General features: G+C 42.2%; 1 protein-coding gene across 2 annotated transcripts; it reads left to right on the top strand.

Annotated features, from left to right (window-relative positions):
* Window positions 1-744: 744 nt before the first annotated feature.
* On the top strand, window positions 745-17277 carry LOC128701262 (uncharacterized). Of its 2 annotated transcripts, XM_053794889.2 has the most exons (3): window positions 745-1262; window positions 13036-13117; window positions 14879-17277. In XM_053794889.2, exon 3 carries the CDS (start codon window positions 14884-14886, stop codon window positions 16084-16086), a length of 1203 nt encoding a protein of 400 aa, XP_053650864.1. In that variant the 5' UTR covers window positions 745-1262; window positions 13036-13117; window positions 14879-14883; the 3' UTR covers window positions 16087-17277. The 2 variants fall into 2 exon arrangements, with proteins under 2 accessions (XP_053650864.1, XP_053650865.1); XM_053794890.2 differs by lacking the exon at window positions 13036-13117 and having other exon boundaries at window positions 745-1266; window positions 14883-17277.
* Window positions 17278-19155: the final 1878 nt, after the last annotated feature.

Here is a 19155-nt window from a genome sequence, read left to right as displayed (position 1 = left end):
TGTATTCCCTGTTGGTGCATGTTTCCCTGTCTTACTTCTATCCTCCCTAGCACCAACAATGGAGCTCCCACCAGTTGTTTTTGGTAATTTATCCTCACTATTGCTATTGGAGTCCTCTTGTTTGCTATTTCCTGCGGTATTTCTAGTTTGCAATATTGGTTTTATCTTATCTTTGACTACACTTGTTTCCCTACTATGGCTCCTATCCCCTATGTGGTCATTTATATGTATTCCTTCCTGTGTATATATATATATATATATATATATATATATATATATATATATATATATATATATATATATATATATATATATATATATATATATATATATATATATATATATATATATATATATATATATATATATATATATATATATATATATATATATATATATATATATATATATATATATATATATATATATATATATATATATATATATATATATATATATATATATATATATATATATATATATATATATATATATATATATATATATATATATATATATATATATATATATATATATATATATATATATGTATATATGGGCGAGAGAGAGGGAGATTTCAATTAAATTGCCGTTGTAACTCTTAGGTGAATTAAGGTGCAGGTCCTGTGCCTCTTGGAGGTTCTGGGGTACAATTAATCATGTAGCGTTACCTGTGATACAGGGGGCTGTGGTTACATTGCACATGATATATTTGTCTTGGATCTTGCACTGACGAAGCTTAGTTATTAATGTTTACAAGGGTCATTTTCAGGTTGAGCCTTGTACTTAAAATGACCGTATTAGTCGCATTTAACATTCCATTGTTCCCGCTTGCCTGCTGTTCACTTTTCAGTGTTTTTACCCCATTGTTGTTTTCCCTGCATTGTTGGAATACTGTATGTATTTTGAGTGGTAAATGGTCATACTTGCAGCTCCCGTCTGGGAGGTCATTAGGTTCAATCCCCAGGCGGAGAATCAGGCTTCCATTTCACATAATTACACAGTTGAAAACATGTAAATTGTAAATATAACACGTATCGTTAATGATTGTGGTTGTGCTCTTTCCCTGTCACTCCCCCGCCCTTGTGTATTCGACAGCCTTAAAGCTCAATTATCCAAGAAAGCAAGACTACACAAGAGAGCCACAGCATGGCTGTCTACCCTCACCCTACCTATATAAGGTCGCTGCCACCCAGAAGCACGACAGTGCTTGTTTTGTGCTGACAGAGTTAATTTCCTCGCTCTTCTCACTTGACTGACAGGTAGGTGCTATTACGTATTATTACATTACTATTAATGTGAACATGCTAAACCCATAGGGATCATACAGCATATGGGGATATAAGGTTTGATCAAAGGGATGAGTAGCTCAAATTACTTAACTGTATTCATAGAGAAACTTTAATCTGTAAGGGTTACATAATATATGCCTGAGATATTGTATTAGGGGAGGAAGGGGGGATCAGGCTTCATCAATGGGGAGATGGCTCGCTTTTTATGGATCAGGAACTTGTCACTGGCATCAAATTAGTTTAATTTTTAGTTTAATATGTTTATTATGCACCCCATACCCATCCTGTGGGCGGTAGTCAAAAGATTACAGAGGTACATAATTGGTCCAGGGACTGGGCCTGGGCCTGGGCCTGGGCCTGGCATCAAGGCAACCCCATTTGCCCTTTGAGGGGGTCATAACACTCCGTTATTAAGCCTCATTCCACTGTTATCCTCAACTTTCTGCCATTCCTCACGACCAAAACGACTCCCCAGAACCTTGTTCATAATTCTCTAGGGAATCACCTATCAATCCCCTCGACCTTACCTATCATTATTCCTCAAGATCTTGCCTATCATTTCTCAGGAAATTACCTATCGTTCCTCGGGAAATTACATATCATTCCCAGGAAATTACCCATAAATCCATATGATCTTAGTAATAATTCCCTGAACCTTACCTATCCTCAGGAATAATAGGTAATTACCTATTTGCAGGGCCTTACCATTCTCAAAGAAATCACTTATTCCCAGGACTTAATCTCCAGGGATTAAGTCCTGGGAACTTAATCCCTATCATCCACCAGGAAATAACCTGTTCCGGGAACTTACCTATCCTACACAGGAAATCACCTAACATTCTCAAGACCTTACCTATTATTTCCTAGCAACTTACCTATTATTTCCCAGGGATTTACCAGTCATTCCTCAGGACCTTATCTATCATTCTCCATGACTTATTCACCAGGGAAAATACCTATCATTGCCCAGGACTTGGAATATTATTATCAAAACTAAGCGGTAAACCGCAGGACTTGGGATCAATCCCCGTTTATTTATTTTATTTATTTATTTATGTCTTTGCAAAATAGTACATCTTTACCTATTATTCACCAGGAAATTACTTATCATTTCTTCAGCGTTGTACGACCCTCATGAGTTTAGCGCTTTGATGATTATAATAATCGTGGGGGAGCGCTAAACCCGTAGGGATTATACAGCGCCTGTCGGGGGATACCTGGAGGGCATTCCGAGGGTCAACGCCCCCGCAGCCCGGTTCATAACCAGGCTTCGTGGTGGATCAGGGCATTATCAACCAGGCTGTTACTGCTGGCCTGTGTACGAACCGCTGTATAGACCATGTGGTTTAGCGCTTCTCTTTTATTATAATAATAATGTGTACGAACCACAGCCCGGCTGGTCAGGTACCGACTTTAGGTGCCTATCCAGCCCCCTCTTGAAGACAGCCAGGAGTGTATTGGTAATCCCCCTTATGTATGCTGGGAGGCAGTTGAACAGTCTTGGACCCCTGACATTTACTGTGTTATCTCTTAGCGTACTCATGGAAGGCATTCAGGCTTAATTCAGTTCGGAAGTGGAGCACAGATGCAATTCCCTAGATTAAGAGCCCCTCACCAGCATCAAGGACCCTCCGAGTAAAATATTTCCAGTAAGATGTTTGTCGGAATTATTCCCTATCACCTTGTTTATCATTCCACAGAACCTTGCTCCTCATTTCCCAGGAAAGTGACTTATTTCCCATCATGCTTAACATTCACCATCACCCAGCTCCCTCATAGCTAACTTTTCTTCCCGTGTAACACACACAGGAAGGGGAGAGGTGTGGTTTGGAAGTCGTGTGGCATTGTAACATTCACGGAGGGGATGGAATTATACGTGTAGGGAGTCATACAACACGGGAACAATTGTATACTTTCTCACGTTGTCTCATCACTGAGGAAAGGGGGAGAATTTCGTAATTCAACAGAGTGGCGCTCCACGCACACGCACACATTTTTACTATATATAGGGAAGCACCAAATTCCTAGGGAAGGCATTCAGGTTTGATTTAGGGCTTCCTTTTGATTATAATAATAATTGATTCAAGGAAGACAGGTTCAATTCCTTGGATCAAGAGCCCCCTCAGGAATCAAGGCACCTTCTACCCTCCCTGACGGGGGGGGGGGAGCTCAATGTTGCCACATGCAAGTTTTTCCGGTGTTACGACCTTACATAGCAACACAAAGCTTAATTTCTCGCTTACACTTTTGTCTCCACACAGCACACTTTCACAAATTGTGTATGTTGATGGTTGTGTTTACCAGTCCACTGATGCAGCTGTTAGTGCTGCTGCTCTCATGCTAAGTATTGGATCTCAAAACGAAATTAGAGCATCAACAACTGGGCCTCTACCCTTCATTATTATTATAGTCAAATTATTATAATAAAAAAGAAACGCTAAACCTATAAGGGTCATATAATTAAAACTAAGCGCTAAACCAGAATCATACCGCGCTGCTACTACTCTTCAAACTGAATTGTTTGCTATATTCCTCGCACTCAAATGCATCCATGTATCTATGGAGGTTAAATCACCACCACCAGATGATGTAGATCGAACTAAATGTAAACTTTGCCAGAAGAATGATTGTGAAAACGTGCAATTGTATTAAGTTTTATAACCTGCATGAACTGTATCACTGTAGGCAACAAGAGCATTTCACCCCTCAATGGAAGATGTGTTCATTTAATATCACATAGCTACAAGTCCCTCCCAAGAAGCTCATTGCTAGTAATCCCTTCCTTAAATCTCTTGTTAGAGCAACTGCTCAAGAAGAAATTTCTCACCTAGCTGGTAGTAATAAGTTATATACACTGATGGATCTGGTATAAACCTTGGTAATAAATACCGACAAGTTGGTTTAGAAAGACACGTAAGCAAACATTATAACATATTTATTAGAAAACGTTTCGGTCCTGGGACCTTGATCACTTCTAACATACAGAGGTAGAAAGACATTATATATAGGCGGAGAGTGAGATGTGACCTGAGGAATGTCACAAGAACATAAGAATGGAGGAACACTGTATAAGGCCTACTGGCCCATGCGAGGCAGGTCCTTATCAAAAACAACCTCTGCCTATGATGAGGACGGGTAGACGATGAAATCATGTGACTCCTGTGTTGTTGGGTTGGTGCTGCTTAAGTATCATGTATGCCAATGTTTTTGAAATTTTGTAGTTTCCAGTGTTGCGTTCTATAGTGTCGGTGACGGCGATTAGTGAGGCTTCTAGGCACCGTCGGCGTCTGAGGTCTGGTTCGGTGAGAACGAGTTGTGCCTCATTCCAGTTCATCAAATGCCCCGTGGAGTCTCTGTGGAGGACACATGCGTACCTTACATCGTCTCTGTTAGAGGCATTTCGATGCTCATTCAGGCGGACTGCAAGATCTCTGCCTGTCTTGCCTACATATTTCTTGTGACAGAACCCACAGGGGATAGTGTAGACGCCTGCTGTAGAAGTTAGAGGTGTGGGGCTGCGTTTCGTAGTGAGGTCTTTGATAGATGATGTGTTTATGGTGGAAACGTTGATGTTACTCATTGCAAGTGCCCTGCGAGTATTCGTGGCAACATCGCCACATGGGAGTACTATGAACTGTTTAGGGGGCTGTTCCATGGGCGGTTTGTTGAGGATAGCTTGTGCCTTGAGTCTGCAATCTCGGATGAAGAAAGATGGGAACTGAAGACGTGTAAAGGCTTGTGTTATGTAAGTGCATTCTTCTTCTAGAAAACAAGGGCTGGAGATGCGAAGAGCTCTCAAGAAGAAGCCAATGAGGACTCCTCTCTTAGTGCGGGTGTCTTGGTGTGAATAAAAGTGTACAAGATCGTCCTTGTTGGTAGGTTTTCTATACACTTTGAAGAGAAGTTTGTCACTGTCGGGAGATCTGCACAGTAGAACGTCCAGGAAAGGAAGTTTGCCATCATTTTCGAGTTCAAGTGTAAACTTTATTGATGGTTCAACTGCATTGATCTTGTTGAGAAGGGCCTGGATATTGAGACGTCTCGGATAGAAAACCAATATATCATCAACGTATCTTAGCCAGGTAACGGTGTTGGGAATGAGGGTGCTGAATTTCTCTGTCTCCAGGTTTTCCATGAAGAGGTTGGCAAGCACAGCACTGAGCGGGCTGCCCATTGCCATCCCAAAGCATTGTTTGTAACAGTTGTCCTGATACTTGAAGAAGTTGAAATTAACACAAAGTTCCACTAGATTGATGAAATCTAGAAGAGGTAAAGGGAGGTCGTGGTTTTCAGTGAGCCTCTGTCTCAGAATGTTGATTGCAGCGTCAGTAGGAACGTTGGTAAAGAGGGCTGTGACATCGAAGGAAGCCATGCTTTTGTTTTTGACATTCTGGTTGGAAATTCGGGAGTGCACCACACAGACTAGCCGGCCACCTTGCCAAATACCTTTCAGCGCTTCTGGGCACCATCAGTCAAGCCCACCTCAAACACTCAGGTGACCTCTCCCGAATTTCCAACCAGAATGTCAAAAACAAAAGCATGGCTTCCTTCGATGTCACAGCCCTCTTTACCAACGTTCCTACTGACGCTGCAATCAACATTCTGAGACAGAGGCTCACTGAAAACCACGACCTCCCTTTACCTCTTCTAGATTTCATCAATCTAGTGGAACTTTGTGTTAATTTCAACGCTTGGATACGTATGTTCGTAATGCCTTTGCAAATAATCACTCAGTTATTGCCATATTTTTTGACCTTGAGAAGGCATATGACACAACTTGGAGGTATAATATTTTGGCCCAGGCCCATTCCTTAGGCCTCCGAGGCAATCTACCATCCTTCCTTAAGAACTTTTTAACTGACAGACATTTCCGTGTTCGAGTCAATAATGTTCTTTCCCCGGACTTCGTCCAAGCTGAAGGTGTCCCTCAGGGATGTGTTCTAAGCACAACACTTTTTCTCCTTGCTATAAATGATTTGACCTCTGTTCTTCCACCCAATATTTGGTCATCACTCTATGTTGATGACTTCGCTATTGCTTGTGCAGGCGCTGACTGTCATCTTATTGCAGTTTCTCTCCAGCATGCGGTCGACCATGTTTCCACTTGGGCCACCACGCATGGGTTTAAATTTTCAAGTACCAAAACTCACCAAATTACTTTCACTAGACGCTCTGTTATCTCCGATCATCCTTTGTATCTCTATGGCTCCAGTATCCCCGAACGTGATACAGTCAGGTTTCTAGGCCTTCTCTTTGACCGTCGGTTATCCTGGAAACCTCACATTACCTCTCTGAAGGCAACTTGTCACAGCCGGCTAAACCTTCTTAAAACCCTTGCTCATCTTTCCTGGGGAGCTGATTGTCGAACTCTGCTTCGCCTACATTCAGCCCTCGTTTTATCGAAACTCGATTATGGTGACCAGATTTATTCCGCGGCCTCTCCTGCTACTCTCTCTAGCCTTAACTCTATCCATCACCAAGGATTACGTTTGTGCCTTGGTGCTTTTCGCTTTTCCCCTGTTGATAGCCTCTATACAGAAGCGAATGTTCCATCCTTGTCTGATCGCCGTGATGCCCATTGCCTTCGCTACTATGTACGCTCTCACGATCTACACAATCCTTCCATTTATAGAATGGTCACTGATATTAGTAGACATTCTTTATTCGTTCTCCGCCCCTGTTTGCTCCGTCCCTTTTCTCTTCGCCTACATTCACTCGTCTTCCCTTCAGTTACCACCTTTATATGTTCATGTAGCATCCCACTTTTCCCTACCCCCCTGGGAAGTTCCAGCTGTTCGGGTCTGTTCTTTCTCACTCCCTTGCTCGAAAGCTCAACTGCCTACGGTGGCTTCCCGCTCTCTTTTTCTTGATCACTTCCACTCCCATTCTCATGCCACCGCTGTGTACACAGATGCCTCTAAGTCTTCAGACGGCGTCGGATTCGCAGCAGTGTTTCCGGACAGCGTCATGCGGGGGCATTTACTATCTTCAGCTAGCATTTTTACTGCTGAACTGTATGCCATTCTTGCAGCACTTATTCATATCGCATCTATGCCTGTGTCATCATTTGTAGTAGTCTCAGACTCCCTTAGTGCTCTACAGGCTATACGAAAATTTGATACATCTCATCCCCTAGTTCTCCGTATCCAACTTAGGCTACGCCGTATCTCTACCAAACATAAAGATATTGTTTTTTGTTGGGTCCCTGGTCATGTCGACGTACAGGGCAATGAACAGGCAGACACTGCTGCGCGGTCAGCAGTACATGACCTACCAATTTCCTATCGAGGTGTTCCATTTCTGGACTATTTTGCTGCAATAGCTACCCACCTTCGCACCCGTTGGCAACAACGTTGGTCAACTCTGCTCGGTAACAAACTTCATTCTATTAAACTGAGCATAGGTTACTGGCCGTCTTCTTGTCATCAGTGCCGAGGTTGGGAGACCACTCTCTCCCGCCTTCGCATTGGCCACACTCGTCTTACTCATGGGTATCTCATGGAGAGGCACCCTGTTCCTCTCTGTGAGCAGTGTCAAGTTCCAGTATCGATTAGCCACATTCTGTTAGACTGCCCTATCAACGAGCACGCAGAATTTACCTCCAACGTCGTCTTCGTTCTACTACTCTCTCTTTACCTTCCCTTCTTGCTGATGGACCCTCCTTTAATCCCGACTCTCTCATTGACTTCTTGACAACGACTGATTTACTCCACAAACTCTGATGATACTTTTCGCACTCCCCTCAGCCCTTTCTAGTTCAGTCTCTTGCTGCCCTTTACCCTTTCACCATCCACTACCCCGCTGTTATCCGTAACCTATTACTCATCCATCTCCCTTTTGCCACCTGATGCCCTCGCTTCCTTCCAGCCCTGCAGCGCTGTATAGTCCTTGTGGCTTAGCGCTTCTTTTTGATTATAATAATAATAATAATGGAGAAGTGTGGGAGCGGACAGAAGAGGCAGAAGAGGGAGAAACTTGGGAGGGGACAGGGGTGGAAGGCACAGTACGAGGAGGAGGGTGAACCTCCACACTTGTAATAGAGCCAGTGAGAGGGGAAGAACTAGGCATAGAGACTGGAAAGGTAAAATGCAGAGGTGGAAGGAGGGGGCAAAGATTTGAGCAATGGGGATTTTTTGGACTTCTGAGAAGTAAAGGGGCGATTGGTAGAAGGTGTCGTATGAGGTCTTGTTGATACCGGGGCTTGTGAGGAAGGACGCGAAGATGTGAGAACAGACTGAGGTGTTGTAGTAGGGACGTCTGAGCCCAGGACAGCAAAAGAATTAGATACAGGAGTGGCTATGGGAGGGGTAACCACAGAGGAGGCTGCAGAAGATGGGACCCCAGAAGTGGGGGGATGTTTGGAAACAGAATAAGAAACACGGGGCAGCCTCCCTTGGAGGCGGAGATGAGAAACTGCCATAGCATAAGGGAGACCTTCTGCCTCTTTGAGGCAACGGATTTCACGCTCATTTAAATAGACCTGGCAACAGCGAGAGTACAAAGGGTGAGCTTCATGACAATTAAGGCAAGAGGGAGGTTGACAGCAAGACGTATTAGAATGGTCATCGGCACCACAGACTGGGCATTCAGGCTCTGGTGGCCTGGTGGTTAACGCTCTCGCTTCACACGGTGAGGGCCTGGGTTTGATTCCCAGCCAGAGTAGAAACATTGGACGTGTTTCTTTCCACCTGTTGTCTATGTTCCCCATCAGTAAAATGGGTACCTGGGTGTTAGTCGACTGGTGTGGGTCGCATCCTGGGACACTGACCTAAGGAGGCCTGGTCACAGACCGGGCCGCGGGCGCGTTGACCCCCGGAACTCTCTCCAGATAAACTCTCCAGATAGATCTGCAATATTTCGCTGGGTGACCAAATTGCCAGCAATTTCTACACTGTTGCGGTGTAGGGGTCACCTTTCGAACTTGTAACCGATGTCCTGCTACATAAACAGAGGATGGGAGTTCACGGCTGTCAAAAGTTAATCGAGCCACATTGCAAGGGTATCGCCTCCGCCCGAAGGCAGGAAGGACATAAGTGTCTACCTTGAGGATTGGGAGATCTTGGAGTTCCAGCTGTTCAAGAATGTCATTGCCACATGTCTGAAAATTCTGTTGGACTATGGTATGGGGCAGAATGACAGTACCACTACAAGAATTGAGGGAATGATGTTTTTCGATAGTGACAGGAATAGTATCGATATGCAAAAGAAAAGAAAGGTCATGAGCTTGGGTAGCATTCTGGACAGTGATGATGTGCGTACCGCTCTTAAGAGCATAAAAGGAAATATCTCTACCAACATGTCGTAGGAGCGCCTTGCCAATACTATGGTTGGAAAGATAGGCACTAGAGGAAGTCGGTTGTAAAGTAAAGAATTGAATCCATTGTGCATTCCGAAACTGAGCATGGAAAGGGAGTGCATGACAGGTTGATCTTTTCTGAGAAGAACGAGGTGGTGGTGAAGTATCATCATCAGGCAATTGTCGTTGGCGTTTAGGAGTGGGACCGGAGTTCGTCCAATGTGAAACGGGCTGGCGATTCGAAAATTGCCACACTGTAGAGAGGCCGGAAGCATAGTCAAAGGAAAGCGGAGGTCAGACAAATCGAAGGAGTCAGTTGAAGCCCCGGTACCTGAAGCGGGTGAGGAAACAGCACCAGCAAGAGGTACAGGGGCATCAGGAGTGTCCGAGAGTGGTAAAAAAACAAGGCAGGGTCAGAATGGGGTGCGGTATCAAGAAGGGGCCCGGGGGTAGGAGGTTCATGGATTGGGATCTCCATGGTTAGGTTACTTCTTGTCTTTTTGTTTTTTTAAAAAAAAGAAAAGAAAAAAATAAAAAAAAAAGAATAAAAAAAAGGGGGAGCAAGGAGGAATAGTTCCTAGGAGGAATGAAAGGGCTGTAAATCTCCCTCCATGCCCAAGAGGTCCTCAGAACCGCAAGTAGCACAGATGCCTCATGGAACCTGTGCCATACCCTACCCTTCATGCCAGTAAACCAGCAATCTTCGATAGCAACCTTACATCTGCCGAGCTACCTCGGTGGACAAAAGAGAAGGCGGCCGGATATCCGCCACAAAGCATACCTCCTTTGGCCACCACCCCCAGAATCCGAAAGGCGGCTTCCAGATATATACCTGTCGCCCAAAAGACACCCAAAACCATTCCCCGGGTTACCGGAGAGGGATCGGGACATCCCCAGGCGATGCAGATTCCACGGCAAACTGCGCCACCTCCAAGAACCTCAATGGAATGGGATGGACCCCGGTACCCTTCCCCCTACCTAGGAACCAGTGTGTCTGTGGGAAGAATCCTACAGGCCAAAAAGAGGAAGGGAATAAGGGAGGGATGGGGAGGATGAGGAGGAAAGGGAAAAGGGAGGGTAGGAAGGATGGGATAGGGAAGGGGGGATTGAGGGGGTAATTAAGTTCGGTCTGAGGAAGGAGACCATTAGGTCTAATTCCTCAGACCAAGATCCTCTTCATCACACCATGGAGCCCCCCCTTAGAATTTTGAGGTTGTCAGTCCCTCAGCCTGGAGAAGTTCAGTTCCATAGTCAGGAACTATCTGAAGATCAAGCGACAGTGCGGAGACTTAAATACTGTCGGATGGAGAGGTGCAGAGTAGTAGTAGTAGTAGTGAGAATGTAGCCACTGAGAGGTCAGGTCCCTCTCAGATCCAACAGTTCTCACTTGAAAGGGTTGTCCAAGGTGTTTTCTGTACCAAGAGGCCATGTGTTGCAGTGTCTGACAAGATGAATATCAAAATGGTATACAATACCGACAGGTTGGTAGGTAAGACACATAGGCAACAGTTAGGCAACTTTATTCCGAAACGTTTCGCCTACACAGTAGGCTTCTTCAGTCGAATACAGAAATTAGGCAGGAACAGTAGAGATGTGAAGACGATGTAATCAGTCCATCACCCTTGAAGTCGTAGAATTTTGAGGTTGTCAGTCCCTCAGCCTGGAGAAGTTCAGTTCCATAGTCAGGAACTATCTTGGTACAGAAAACACCTTGGACAACCCTTTCAAGTGAGAACTGTTGGATCTGAGAGGAACCTGACCTCTCAGTGGCTACGTTCTCACTACTACTACTACTCTGCACCTCTCCATCCGACAGTATTTAAGTCTCCGCACTGCCGCTTGATCTTCAGATAGTTCCTGACTATGGAACTGAACTTCTCCAGGCTGAGGGACTGACAACCTCAAAATTCTACGACTTCAAGGGTGATGGACTGATTACATCGTCTTCACGAGCCCCCCCTTGAAGAGGTTAGCCAAGAAGAGTGCCCTGAAGGAGAATGTAGAATATAACTTTGGTATATCTGTGCCTAGCATTAGGAATAATATTAGGAGAGAAGTAAATAATGAAAATGATTGTTATAGGGATGCAGTTAGAAGCTGGAGTAGATCTATAACCCACTATGATAACATGAACATAGATAAGTATGTTTATGTAGCAACTTGTAATATGAACACTGATGTTGTAGTGGCCAGGTTTAGACTTGGTTACAAGTACTTCTGGCAGTTTGGGAGACACACAGATGATGATCAAACTAAATGTAAATTATGTGATCAGGCATATGGTTACTGTCTTGAACATTATGTGCTTAATTGTCCACTTATTGAGGAATACAGAGATAGACAGTATAATAACCTATGTGACATGTCAAGATATCTTATTAATGAAAATAAGATACCAGATATACTAAGCAAATTTCCTAAATTTGCTTGTAACAGATAAGTGAACTATAGATATGTAGACATAAATTCATATGTATTCCTGTTAACCCTTTGGGGCCTAGTTCCTAGGTCTTTTGTGTATCCATATGCTCTTGTGCTACCGTCCACAGGATGGATATGGGGTGCACAATAAACTAGCCACTTTGGTGGCAAAATCTAAATCAGACCTTCCATCATTATATGCTGGAGTGCAATAAAATTAATGAAATCAGAGACAACTCAATCGGAAATGTTCAAGAAATATCAAAGTATTTTATCCAGTGGTATATTACTAACCATTCAGGAAAAATACCCTGACTTTACCCACTGTAAATAAGGCAAACCACTTTTTTTCATTTCAAGCATACCTTGCTAAAATATATTTTTTGTAACTTTTTGTGTGACCTAATTCACGTCTGCATAAATGATTATCATCAAAAAAGAAGCGCTAAACCAAGAAAGGTCTGTAAATAGTTGATTATGATTTTAACTACATATATACATGTAAATAGTTCGTTACCACTGTAACTTGTTCAGTTATCAATACTTTGCAGCCCAGTCCCTAGACACATTATTTACCTCCGTAATCTTGCCTACCGATCACAGGATGGGTATGGGGTACATAATAAAGATATTAAATTTACTTACTAAATGTTATTATTGTTGTTCATGAAGAAGCTCTAAACCAGAAGGGCATTCAGCACCTGGGAAATAGGACATAATCAGGTTTGATTCAGAAAATGGAAGGGTACTGTAATTCCTTGATTCTTGAGCCTTTAATATCATATCAAGGAGAAGATTGCTAGATTTCATTGGATGAAGCACTCTTTCTATACTGACTGCCACCATGTTACCAGTATATACTAACCTTGAGGTTGAATAATCGAGTCTAGGCTCCTGACATCACCTTGTGCACCTGGGCACTCCAGCTGTGGGAGTAACACATTGTGTGGTTGGACTTTATCTTCCAGACTCAGGCAGTGCTCCTGTATGTGTAGTCCAAACACTGAGTGTTGCATCTCATTGCAGGATGTGGGCTGTGCTAGTGCCAACGCTGGTGGTGGTGTGCCTGGCTCCTGCAGCTACAAGGTTCCAGTTCTTCAGTAACTGGGTGAGGAGTAGCTACCAACCAATCAGTGACAATTCCCATGCTGGGTCTAACTGCCAGAATGCTGTCCAGACCACTACTATCTACAATGTTCAGACAAAGGAGGTTGTGCAGCCAGTGACAGTACAGCGTGGCCCAACCTTTGTAGCACGAGCATTAGTGACGCAGGTAGTGGCAGTCACCACCACTATGGTGCAAACCGAGACACGCCAGGTGCAGATCCCCATCACCCACACATATGAGCATAGCAATGAATTTGTCCAGACTAGCACTGTTGAAGCAGTAGTCCAGCTAGATCCTGTAGTTAAGCAAGTGACACACACCACAGTGGTCACTACCACTCAACTTATTGAAGTAGTCAACACCAGCTACACTAAATTGATGCAGCCCATCCGAGTTTCTACAACACAGCTGACAACACTACTCATTACTGCAACTGAGACAGACATTCAAATGGAGGTGCAGTTGGAGACCAGCGTGGTCATGGCTAAACCTGTAGTGATCATAACCACACACACAAGTCGAGTAGTTAGAACCGAGCTGACCCAGCAGCCCAACATAACCTCTGTGGTGGACACTGTGCTAATCCAGACTCAAGAGTTGACCAGCTTGGTGACACCCACACCAGTGGTCAATACACAGGTAGTTTCTCACACACTGACAGAGACTCTGGTGGAGCAGGTGGTGGAGACTCGGCAGGTAGTCGTGCCACAGATCAGAACCAAGGTTATCCAAGTGACTGATAGCAGCATTAACTACGTAACCTCAACATTTGTCATTGATGAAGTTGTAGTTCAGACCATCACACAGCAGGTGGATCGTCAAATAGTAGAAACTCAGCTGGTGGAAGAGGTGGTCACTTCTAAACAAGTTGTTGACAAAGTGGAGCAGCGCCTAGTGACGACCACAGCCTATGACCAGGTGACAGACTACCAGACAATGACTAGTGCAGTAGATGTGCATGAAATGGTCAGTGCAGTGCAGGATCTGGTGCAGGTCACCACCCAGATGGTTAATATTGTTATCCAGCAGACAGCCAACGAAGTAGTCACTGCTAAATGCACACAGACACATATGGATTACAACTATAGCCAGCCCACCTACCCTTTTACCTTTGAGTAGCCATAACCAAGGAATTGTTGTTTCCTCCCTTTTTTAACTACTGATCACAGGATGGGTATGGGGTGCATAATAAAGATATTAAACTCCCTTTTCATTATTCATATTGTCTAATTTTCCAGATCACTTGTTGCATAATGTGTCCAATTCGCTCTAAGTAGTCATTGGTTTGGTCAACTTACAGTGTCACTCAAGTTATTTTGCATCACTTAAGCAGTATAGGTGCTATTAGTCAAGCTGTGTTTTATTTGTGCACGACAATTGAGATATAGTCAAATTCCTTTAGTGCTGACTGACCTAGCATGGGTTTAGCAAGTTTTTATGAATACTGTACTGAATAATATACTATTATTATAATCAAAACAAAGTGCTAAACCTACTAATATACTATGTTGGCTTATTCTAGCCAGTTATTTCTACATCATTCTTATCTCTGCAGATGTTCATATTTTTGTAGCATTACTATTAAAATTTATATTAACTCATAATTTATATTTTACTCCCTTTAAGTACTTAGCAGATACAGTGATGTCCAGGGTAAATTCAATTAAAATTTTGATACTTTGTAGCACAATACATAGAGTAAGTTGTTAGACTTGTAGACGGTACAAGTATTCCTTATCTTTCTCTCTCTCTTTCTCTCAGGTAGGATGGGTCAGGGCATCATGTTGTTGTTAGTGCTGCCAGCATGGTCAGGATGCTTGGCAGGCAAACTACGATCCCTCGATTCTTCCTTCCCTACCAACAAAGATGCACTTGAATTTAACTACCTCTCAGGCACGCACTTGCCACCTGTCACCGAGAACTCACAGACTGGCTTCACATGTGCCACTATCATTATTACAGAGATCAGCCTACAGGTTCAGACTCAAATGGTTCCAACCACAATCTTCAATGACAAGGCAGTGATAACGACAGAAATATCTACTACAGTGATTGTTATGGCACAGACCATCACTAACACAAAGACCATTTTAAACACTGTTCCTAATACTGTGTATACCACAAACATCCATACTGAAACAAAGACAGTTATAGAAACATCAACAGTCACATTTTCTGCACAGACTATCTTCCATACTGCCACACAGACCATCATCAACACAAGTGTTACAGAGACTACACATGTAAAAGTGCATACAAATATTGTGCCCAGCACAATTGTGGAGACAGAGTATTCGACCAAAGTTGTGACCACCACTTTTACGAGAGTGGAAAAGCAATATGTCACACGCACTCTCACCACCACCCTGCCTCCCCACACTATTGTGGAGAGAATGTTTGCAATAAGCACTGATGTAGTGACTCAAACACTTCCAGGACAGACAGTATTCAGTATCAATTCAATTACCTCTACTTTTATGAACACTGTGATCTCTATTCTTCCTGTCTTGACCTCTCAAGTGGTGTCCACTGTTGTGGTACCATTTGTCACCACAATCTTTAGCACACTAGTCATCACCGACACCCAGACTATAGAGAGCACCCAGTATATCACACAGACACAAACACAGGTGGCAACACAAGTAATTCCTACCACTGTTGTCAACTATATAACACAAGTGGTGACAGAGGCAGTGGACAATTTAGTTGTGTCTGTGGTCACAGTGCCTACTACTATCATTCAGACAGCTGTGTCCACACGGGTATCTGTGTTGGAAGAGACTGTAACAATTACAGAAAAACAGAGGGTCAACAAGATGATCACAGTTCCTAGAGGCACCACTGCCATCTGTAGTACCCAGAAGGTACCCAACTTTGTTTATACAGTTTACGTCACCAATACCACAACTGACACACACACCGTAACTCAGACAGTACAAGGCAACTGTAACACTAATACAGTTTATTAGGGATGGTACAATACCAAAATTGTTGGTGATGCTGATACTGATATCAAATTTAGCCGATACTTATCTATACCAACACTTAATTTTAGACTGATACCAATACCACAAAAATCTGTCAATACCAATACTTTGGCACGCTCCTACAATTAATGATTAGAAACAACCCAATGCTCCCTTTAACATCTAGACCAAGGAAAGTTCTGCTTGAAGCACTTCATGCTTACTGCATATAATTCAGTAAACTAATAATAGCTTTTCTTTAGTTATGTTCTTATTACATTCACAGGAAAGTGCTAAACCAACAAGTCATACAGCACCTGGGAAATGGAAGGTAATGAAATTTAGTATCAAGGAAGGTAGCTCAAATTCCTTGGATCAACAGCCCTTCACCAACACCAGGGCATTTTCCCCCATAATCTTTACCAAGTGCCATTTGCTCTGAACAAGTAATAACCATATGCCAAGTGAGTATTGGCTTGACACTGCCTCAGAACACAACAATTACATTGTAATATATACTGCACATTCTATAATAAATCTTTATAATAAGCTTCTGTAATAGCAGTTACATATTACTTTTCCTACATAGGTTAATGTGAATAAAGTAGTAGACTGAAATAAGCTGGAAAAGTGACAAGTTACAAAAGCCAGGTACAAACCCTTATAGCATTTTTTAACTCAATGGTTATCTCTCACCAAGAATGGGTGACCCAAACAAGAAAACACATTTACAGTCATTCAGTCACTGTTTTTCCAGAAGCATGCCGATTACCCTCTGACTGCAACATCCCATCCCTCCTTCACAAAAACAGCACTAAACTCACAAGGGTCTTTCAGCACTATTGGGCAGTGGAAATTTTGTGGTTGTGGAGAGAAAAAACAATGATGGTGACATTACTCAATGAGGCCAATTGATGTTAGGTTCTGCTGATAGGAAGAGGATGTTACTCATGTAAAAACATTTAAATTCATGATACTTTTCATGGTACTTCTAAAAACTTATTACCTTATAATTCAAAAAAAAATTTCAAGTCAATAATTTAGCTTCATTTTCAACAAGTTTAATAATAGTACTATTTTTGACATCTTGACAATGAAATGACACTTTATTCAATTTATAAATGGCCTACAGTGCTATCATCCTTTCTCCAAAATCTACCTACCTCAAGAGCAAACTCTGAGGCTATACTGCAATATACGTACAAAATAATGCATTTAATACAATGACCCTTAATGCTAAAAAATGCAAAACAATTCCTGATAAATAACATGGCATTTGCTTAAATAAATCATATGTAACAAATATACAAAAATAATAGTAATAACATATAACATTAACTGCAATAAATAAAAACACACTTAGGATTACATGGCCCTAGGCGCCACAAAACTAACACTCCTATGATGACTCTTCTCACATTGAAAAATATAAATGCAGTGGAGCCACACACGGAGACCTGACACATCATTAACCTACAAAATGTAAAATTACTAAAACCTGCCAGAATTCTGTTAATATCTAGACTTGCCACTTGGGATATTTTATTCTATGCTTCTTGAAACGCAGTTCATAAATTTCAATGTGAAATTATGAAGTGAGTGTAATAAATATGTCTTCTCTCTGTGTAGATAATATACTGTAACTTAATAATGTACACTGACAAGAACCGTTTATATGTTGCCTATTGTTGCTTATAATACATGTACAGCATGAAAAAAGTTTCCAAATACAGTATAGTAGACACCAGTTAATAATTCTACATATCCTCAGTTCATTCATGATTAATTAATTTGTACCATAGCATTTTGAATTCACAAAACTCCCTTTAAATGTACAAGTGTATATAAATACCCATTCAACACATACGCATAACTGCTGCAGAACATAACTCAGTTGTTTACTAATATCATGCAGAGGTAAGTTGTTCACTTAAAATGCAGCAACTGGAGCAATGTTCATGAGTAAACTCTTCAAAGGTCACTATTACAAGTTAAGCTAAGCAGGAGGGTATAACTTCATCATTAAGTTGGATATCTGTAAACCATTTAGGTAGTAGGTTGGTAGACAGCAACCATCCAGGGGGGTACTACCGTCCTGCCAAGCGAGTGTGAAACGAAAGCCTGTAATTGTTTTACATGATGGTAGGATTGCTGGTGTCTTTTGTCTGTCTCATAAATATGCAAGATTACAGGTACATCTTGCTACTTCTACTTACACTTAGGTCACACTATACACACATGTACAAGCATATATATACACACCCCTCTGGGTTTTCTGCCATTTTCTTTCTAGTTCTTGTTCTTGTTTATTTCCTCTTATCTCCATGGGGAAGTGGAACAGAATTCTTCCTCCATAAGCCATGCGTGTTGTAAGAGGCGACTAAAATGCCAGGGGCAAGGGGCTAGTAACTCCTTCTCCTGTATATATTACTAAATGTAAAAGGAGAAACTTTCGTTTTTCCTTTTGGGCCACCCCGCCTCGGTGGGATACGGCCGGTGTGTTGAAAGAAGAAAAGATCTGTAAAGCAGTAAAGTCTTAATTAGATGATATTTGGAATACAATTGTTATAATCCAGAAACTTGTATAAATGTAATGAGAAGCTAATTACCATTTGAGTGACTAGTGAACAACTTGGAACCATATGTTGCTAGGCCAGTATAATCACCCCTCTTACTAACTGTATCCTGTCTTGGTGAAAGCAAGATTTTCTGTGCAATTTAGATACTCAAATATCTGTAACACCATTTTTATGAGCAAGAACTAGCCTGGGTTATTGATGTGATAAGAAAATCCTCAAACTGAGGAGGTAGCACATCTTAACTGTATACATTCTGGTGAAACCATCAGCAAAAAAATGTGAGATGATTTATGTAAGGTACTGTGAGATTCTATACAAAAAAACAAAGAGGCCAAGTCAAGGAAGAGCATACTCTAGCCTAGAAACAGTAAGAAAACCCATGAAAGACTAGAAGTAAGCCCTGATGATTTAAAGCAGAACATCAAAGAAAAGTTTGAGGAAATTCACAGAAAGATACCAAGCATCTGAACCAAGGTAGATTTCTCTGGTTGGT

Source organism: Cherax quadricarinatus, chromosome 72 (assembly GCF_038502225.1).
Source record: "Cherax quadricarinatus isolate ZL_2023a chromosome 72, ASM3850222v1, whole genome shotgun sequence".
Classification (NCBI taxonomy): Eukaryota; Metazoa; Arthropoda; class Malacostraca; order Decapoda; family Parastacidae; genus Cherax; species Cherax quadricarinatus.
Note: the sequence above shows the minus strand (reverse complement) of the source record. Positions and strands in the feature narration are given on the sequence as shown.

Excerpts from the sequence above, each read along its gene's own strand:
- LOC128701262 (XM_053794889.2), top strand. The coding sequence starts at position 14,884 with ATGGGTCAGGGCATCATGTTGTTGTTAGTGCTGCCAGCATGGTCAGGA.